Raw genomic sequence first — 7,380 nt, 5'->3', positions numbered from 1 at the left:
CACTAGAATTTAGGGACTTTGCTGGTGGTCCAGTGGGTAAGAATCCACCTTCCAGTGCAAGGGACCTGGGTTTGATTCCTGGTTGGGGAACTAAGATTGCACAGGCTCAAGGCGGGAAACTCAACCCGGAAGTCACAACTAGAGAGGAGCCTGAGCACCACAATGAAAGATCTGAGTGCCATAACTAAGACCCGATGGCAGCCAAATAAATATTTTTTAAAACAGATTTAGAATTGATACCATCTACCCACTTTCTCTTTTTTTGTGGGTGGGGGAGACTATAGATAGCTAATTGTGACGGGAAATTAAATAACAAAGCAATGCCAGCTTATTTGAGAAAAAAAGGACATTCAGAAGAGAATTTTGTTCATCGACCTGCTTACACTCTTAAGGAGCTGTGGCTTTCCTGGGCCTTTGAAAGACATCTTGGTGGAAGGCGAACTGAGCTCATCAACCCACCAGACACCTGCTTCCTTCAGAGCTAAGTCTGATTTCCCTTTATTTATGTATAGACATAGTTTTAACACATAGACTGGTGGGAAGGATAAATCATAAGCTTATCCAGGTCATGGGTGGGCTTTGGCTCCAGCAGAGCAGCAGGGAAGTCGGAGTGGAGGAGCTTCGGGATAAGGTTTCCTTCTCCCATCCAAGTATTAACCAGGCCCGACCCCACTTAGCTTCCGAGATCAGATGAGATTGGGCACATTCAAGGTGGTATGTCCGTAGACACGAGGTTTCCTTCTGAGCAGTGGTTGGGGCCCTTGGCCATCAGCTGCCTGCTGCTGCCACTGTCTTGATCCGAGAGGTAGGCTGGGTCCTCGGGGGTCTCTGCAGCACCAGGGTCAGAGTGGAAGCCCTTCAGGGCCCAAATTCGGTACCGCTTTCTACGGTTCAGCTTGTAAATGCGAATCCTTTCCTTCTCAGCCTCTGGGTCAGCGAGAATGCCATCCCAGCGCAGACTTTCATTGACCTGGTTGGAAAGGGTCTCTTCTATTTCGACAAAGCGGGGGAGGCTTACAGTGGTGGAGTAGGAGAAGAGCTTGCTTTCATCCTTGTTCTGTCTGTGCTCTGGCCCCGGGCCGTGATCTTTGCTGGGACCTAATATGTCATGGAAGGTTGGAGACAGCTGCTGAGTCTTCATGCCTTGACTCTGATGTTTATCTGCTGAGCAGATGGGCGGCGTTAGCCTCTGTGATACTTGCCCTGAGCCCGCTCAGGGGTGATGCCCAAACCACCAAAGATGAAGTGGGGAGGGTACTGAAGGCCCCTCCTTACCTAGGGCTCAGGTGGGCAAGCCCACCAGCCCCGTACACACCCACTGCCTATAGACTTTGGGCTGTCATGTTGGGCAGGGAGGAACCATTTACTGAGCATATACTATGAGCTAGATCCCCTTGGGGAGAGGCTATCTGCCCTGTTTTCCAGGTGAGGAAACAGACTCCAAAAGCCTCCGTCAGTTTCCAATGTCACATAGCAGGTGGCAGAGCTTGGATCTGAACGCAGGCCTGACTCCCAGCGCTGGGTTCTTTCCACACATCCCCACCTCACCTCTCCATTGCTCGCCAAGGTACTGCCCAGTTCTGGGAGCCTGTGACTTACCCCTAGTCTAGACACTTTATGATGGAAGAAATGGAGAATAACAGAAAAACTTCCTAAATCTGACTATGGAAAGCATTCTGTCAAGCCAGGAAATACTTCTGCTGTGTGGCGTATACTGATTCTTTTGAAATATTAATAGCACTTCTGAATTATATAACGTGCATATAAAATACTACATGTTGTGATTCTTCAGCTCATCCTATTTTGGGGGCAGAGAGAGAGGAATCTCCCTCCCCCCACCAAAAAAAGAAAGAGAGAGAGAAAAGGAGAGAAGGGGGGTAAAAAAATCCTCTCGGCATTCCTATACCTTCCCACTTCCCCAAAACTATTTGGTGTCCCCTGCTGACAGTATGAAGTACATGCCACTGTAATTTTTAGAGTCAGAGGCTAAGCTGAAAAAGATAATAAATTTCCTAATCTGTTTGGCAGGTACACCTGGAGCTTATTGACTTAAACTCCAGAACTGTTTTCTTGCCTTTTTATGATGATTCCACCTGGAGAAGTAATTGTAATCTGCCCATCCCCCACTTCTCCAAACTACAAGGGAAGGCTGCTACATCTTGGCCTCCAGCTTGCCAGGGGAGCCAGCTTTGTACAAAGGCCAGGGCCCAGAGACTTGAACCCAGGACTAACTATGCTAGAGGTAAGGGGCGCTGATCCACCTCCCTGATAGCAAGAGCCCCCACAGTGGACCACACAACTGACAAGAGAGACAGCACCCACAGACAGGCATATTCTACATCACTGTTGCACTCTTTCCACAAGTGAGTGCTCAGGGCCTTTGTGGAGTCCCTAGGGAATTCTCTGAGAGGAGCACGGTAAGCCTGTGGGTTTGTGGCAGCTGCTGGTGGGTGTGTTTCTGTGATATGTCCACAGGGAAACCAGGAGTGAGAATCCCAAGTGTATAGTTGTATGTGAATGGGGGTGGGGAGGGGTCTAGGCAGGTGAGTGTGCAGCCTGTGAATGTGTGTGCCTGCTGGCTATCTATGCTTTACCTTTATTTGGTGATAATACTGATAGAAGGGGGTGTTGTTGAGGGTGCTGAGGATGATAAAGTGCATAGCAATGCCTGGTGTGATGGTGTTTGTGTGCAGTCGAAGGTTGGCCTTGGCAGGTGAGGGAAGTGGAAGGGCAGTCTGTACAAGGTGTATACTCTGTATTATATGCACTTCCTGGGTGTCTCTGGAGGAGGGTGTGGCAACCGGCTCCAGTGTTCTTGCCTGGAGAATCCCCATGGAGAGAGGAGCCTGGAGGGCTACAGCCCGTCAGGTTGCAGAGTCAGACTCGACTGAGCGACTAAGCACACACAGCATCGGGGTGTCTACGCGGCACCCAGAGGCAGGGGCCCCTAAGGAATGAGGGTGTAAGGAGGGTCCTCAGCTGGAAGGCAAGAGCCTGTGCTTCTGTGTGTGCCTGACAGAACAGGTCACTAGTGCCTCACTACCTGTGGAGGGGAAAGTCTGTGTATGAGGATAAAGGCATCGCTGTAGGAGGGCTTGAGGTTTTTGTGGGGAAGGTAAGGATGATCAGGATTTTGAGTTTGGACTGAGGGATTAGAATGATGAGTGTGTGTATAAAGCTAGGAGTCACTGTGGGGCTGGGAGGCTCTGTGGGGTGTTTCTATGTGGGGTTGAAGGTCTCCATAGGTGCTGAGAACTTGACACAGGATTTGGGGTCTCTGTGGACATGGATGGTTTCTATGGGAAGGGCTGGAGCCTCATCGTGCGGGGAGCCAGGGGACCTCTGATTAGTACCCACGAGTTTCTGTTTCTGGGCTGCACTTGTAGATAGGGTTCTCAGGGGTAGAGTGGGTGTCCTCGGAGAAGAATTTCAGGTGTGGGAGCTGAGGCTGCCGCGCTAGCTGCTCCTCTTACCGTCCCCTTTGCCCGACCTCTTGGTCTTTTTCTTCTTTTTTTTCTTCTTCACCTTCCGTTTGGTCAGTTCTGAGGTGCAACCCGCGATGGGGGGCAATCTGGAGACTTGCGAGGCCGCCATGCAGCCCTGTCGCTCCTCCTCCTCCTCGTCCTCGTCGTCCTCCAACGCCCGGGCCCCACCGCCGCCGTCCATCCACCCGCGGGACCGCTCCCCCGCACCTCCGGCAGCTGGAGACCCGCGGCCGCCGAGCCAGTGGCTTCCGGCGGCGCCTAGCGCCCGGGAAGGGCCACGCGTCTCCATGGCAACTGCAGCGCATGCGCAACCCAGAGGCTGCGGCCCAGGAGCCGCCAGCAGACTGCAGATGCGCGCGTGTGTAGCTCAGCCTTTGTGCTTGACTTGGTCGGCGCTAAAGGGAAGATTCGAAACGCTTGGGTGGACATACGTCTTCCATTCCTGTGCCTTTTTAAATGCTTTGTGTTCTCTGCTACATTTTTATCTGCCCAGTTCAATTTCATGCGTCTGCCTTGGCCTTTCAACCCCCTCGTGTCCAAAGAAACTCGTTTCTTTATCAGTCTTGATCTCAGGGAACAGGAACAATTGGGCAGGCCAGAGCCATGGCTGTCTTCCTTGGCCCCACTCTCTCCCTGTATCCTCAGCTAGGCTAGGACTGACCACCATGCCTGGGACTTGAACTTCTGGACCTCTTTCCTAAATAGTCTCTGCTTCCAAACCCTTCCCACACATTCTTTATCCACGCAGGGGCTAGAAAGAACTTTTAAAGACCATGGACAATTTCACTTTCTGGCTTAAAACTCTCCAGGGGTGCCCTGTTGCAAATCAGATCAAAATTGAACTTCAGTGTAGCTTACAAGATGCAATCTGTCACCTTTCCTTTCCAGATTTACCCACCACAGTTTGTGTTTCCCCAAAATGGCTGCAGTAACACCTCTCATTCCTCAGGCTCTTCTAGAATCTTTATTCTGTCTCTCGTCCGCTCTCGGGCTCCCTAATGTATCCCATACAGCTGTGCACACAGTGAGTGCTTGGAACCTGCCCCTTGACTGTCTGCTTTTGTCCCCAGGAGCTAAGTGAAATGTAAACGACAGAGGTCTTTTGTGCAGATGACTGCCTGCTAGTGGAGATGTCTGGGGTTTGCTTTCCAGACACCCCACGTGCTGACCCTGGTGCTGGCAGACAGGTGCTTACAAAGACCAGCTGCCCTCCTTTTCTGAGAAAGGCTGATCTGTCTTCCCTTTCAGCTGGTCCTCTTTGTGCTGTGCTGTGCTTAGTCACTCGGTCATGTCCAACTCTCTGTGACCCCGTGGACAGTAGCCCACCAGGCTCCTCTGTCATGGGGATTCTCCAGGCAAGAATACTGGAGTGGGTTACCATGCCCTTCTCCAGGGGATCTTCCCAACCCAGGGATCAAACCCAGGGCTCCTGCATTGCGGGCAGATTCTTTACCATCTGAGCCACTAGGGAAGCCCTGGTCCTCTTTGCCTGGATGCTTATCTGGCAGGAGGCAATTGGACTACTTCTCTTCCTGATTTTCCTGAAGGTTGCATCAAGGTCATGATGAGCCAGCCAGTCAGCTTCGAGACAGAAAATTCACCTCCAGCAAAGGAATACAGTTTGGGGAATACTTATAAAAATCCCTTGCAGATAGAGACAGGGCAAGCATGCTCCTGTTTAGTAGATGAAGAGACAAACAGATGCAAAGTGACTTGTTCACCACTCAATGCTAATTAGCCCCCAAGTTGGGCCTGAAATCCACATTCCCAGTTTTACATCCAGCATCTTACGGGAAAACAGCTGACTTCACAATGATGTTCACTGACCAACAGAAGAGACGATATGGTGTTTTCATTATTTGTTTCAGCTTCCTTGTTTGTACTTTCTCTTTGTGGTTTCTGTGGCTGTTATTGTTATGAGCAGATAAGAGCTAAGGTTTCTGTCTCTGTAAGGATCATGTTCTCCCCTTTGGCCAGTGCCGACATAGGATGCTTGGGTAGGACTAGCAGCTTTTTCCTTCTGGCTGACTTTTCAGCGTGGGTCCCCCCAGCTGGCTGGGCTGCTGGTTCCAACTCTCTGCTCTTTCCTGCCCGCTTTCTCCATGCTGCCAGTTCCTTCCCCAAGGTAAACAGGCAATGTCCACTTTTAAGCAGCACCAGCCTGAGACGTGGGCAAGTGGGGTCTCTGCCCTGGGCCTCAGGCTTCACAGGACGCCACTCTGACTCTCCCCCACCTCCTCCTCCCACCTGCAGCTATATCCCTCCCCAAGGGACAGGAAGTCTGTGGAATCAAGGAATCCTGCCTACCCAGCACCTCCCATTCCTCCCTCCACAGGTAGCCCACAGTCTGAATATCTGGCACCTCGGCATTTCTTGCCTAAATGACGCCTGCCTGCTTATACGGCACAATTGGGTCCCAGTCCTGGGTCCATCCTCTTGAGTAGCCCTAGGCCAAGGGCAGAGTAGGTGGAACCTCAGCAGGCAGGCTGAGATGTCCAGACCTGTGCATTCAAGGGCCTTCTCAGGGCAGGATAGGAGCTAGGAGTTGGAAGAGGTGGTGGCAGGCCGTGGGCTGGGTGCAGAACCTCAAAGAGCTGAAAATTCTAAATTTAAATCTGGCCTTCCAGACTGGTATGAAGGCTACTTGTCAAGGTAAGAAGACAGTATTTCTTTTTCTTTTTCTTTCCCAACCCAGGGGTCGAACCTGGGTCTCCTGCATCGCAGGCAGATCCTTTACTGTGTGAGCCACCAGAGAAGCCCTGATTTTCTATTTATTTTTGCCTCTAATGTGTCTTAGTTGCATGTAGTCTCGTCATTGTGGAGCGTGGACTTCTCTAGTTGTGGTGCGGGACCGAGAGCATGTAAGCTTAGTTGCCCTGCAGTGTGCAGGATCTTAGTGTCCCACCATGGATCCAACCTGCATCCCCTGTATCAGAAGGCAGATTGGTAGCCACTGGACCACCAGGGAAGTCCCAGGAAGACAGTATTTATGTTATTTAACAGTATGTTAATTTATTTTATCACTTTTAATACTTAGCCATACGGTATGTGGGCTTCCATCTACTTTTGCCCTGGGCTTTGCAACTGTTAAGAGCATGCTTGCTCTATTTTTCCTCCTTTTATCAGCCACTCCAACTGCTTCCTGATTTCCACCTCATTCCTCATGGTATCTTAAAGAAAGGAAAGGAAAAATCCTATAACATATTAAGTAAATCGCATTGTATCCAGATGGCAGACTACTTGGAAGCTTCTAAAACAAAATGAGGTACCCTGGTTCAGGTTGATTCAGGACAAAGGCCAAGAGCATGTGTGTGGAGAAGAAGCAGAGCGATGTGAAGGGGTTGCTAACCCCTGCCACCCTCTCCTCACTCCCCTGCAGCCCCACCGGCCCTACTGACTCACTCACCACCTTGCTATTTCTCTTGCATGTCCAGATGTCTCAAGTCTTTGAATTCCTGCTCCCTCCTCCTGAACACTCTTGCTCTAGACGTCCTGCCTTCATCCTGAAGGGTACCAGAATATGTCACCCCCAAACATGCCTCTTGACACAGGGTCTGGGTGCTTTTTGGATGTGATTGTCTGTTCCTCAAGTCTGGGCCATTTCTGCTTGTCAGTTCTTATGACAAATCCCAGGAAACTGAGATCTACATAGGCAATTCTTTTTACAAATTTATTTTGTTTTTAATTGGAGGATAATTACCTTACAATATAGTGATGGTTTCTGGCATACATCAACATGAATCAGCCATAGTACACAGTCAGTTCTATCTACATCCCCTTCCCCACACCATCCATGGTTAGGTGCTGTGCAGTTGAGGATGCTGAAGCCTCTCTTGGGACTTTTTTTTTTTTTTTTTACTGCACTGGGTCTTAGTTGTGGCACATGGGATCTTTG

At 50.4% G+C, this 7,380-nt stretch overlaps 1 protein-coding gene across 1 annotated transcript; it reads right to left on the bottom strand.

Annotated features, from left to right (window-relative positions):
- Positions 1-449: 449 nt before the first annotated feature.
- Positions 450-3,774, bottom strand: C1H17orf97 (chromosome 1 C17orf97 homolog). Its single transcript, XM_043449856.1, has 2 exons — positions 3,474-3,774; positions 450-1,164 (listed from the first exon to the last, which is right to left on the bottom strand). The coding sequence occupies exons 1-2, from the start codon at positions 3,772-3,774 to the stop codon at positions 707-709; spliced, it is 759 nt and encodes a 252-aa protein (XP_043305791.1). The 3' UTR covers positions 450-706.
- Positions 3,775-7,380: the final 3,606 nt, after the last annotated feature.

The sequence above is a fragment of the Cervus canadensis genome, chromosome 1 (genome assembly GCF_019320065.1).
Source record: "Cervus canadensis isolate Bull #8, Minnesota chromosome 1, ASM1932006v1, whole genome shotgun sequence".
NCBI lineage: Eukaryota > Metazoa > Chordata > Mammalia > Artiodactyla > Cervidae > Cervus > Cervus canadensis.
Note: the sequence above shows the minus strand (reverse complement) of the source record. Positions and strands in the feature narration are given on the sequence as shown.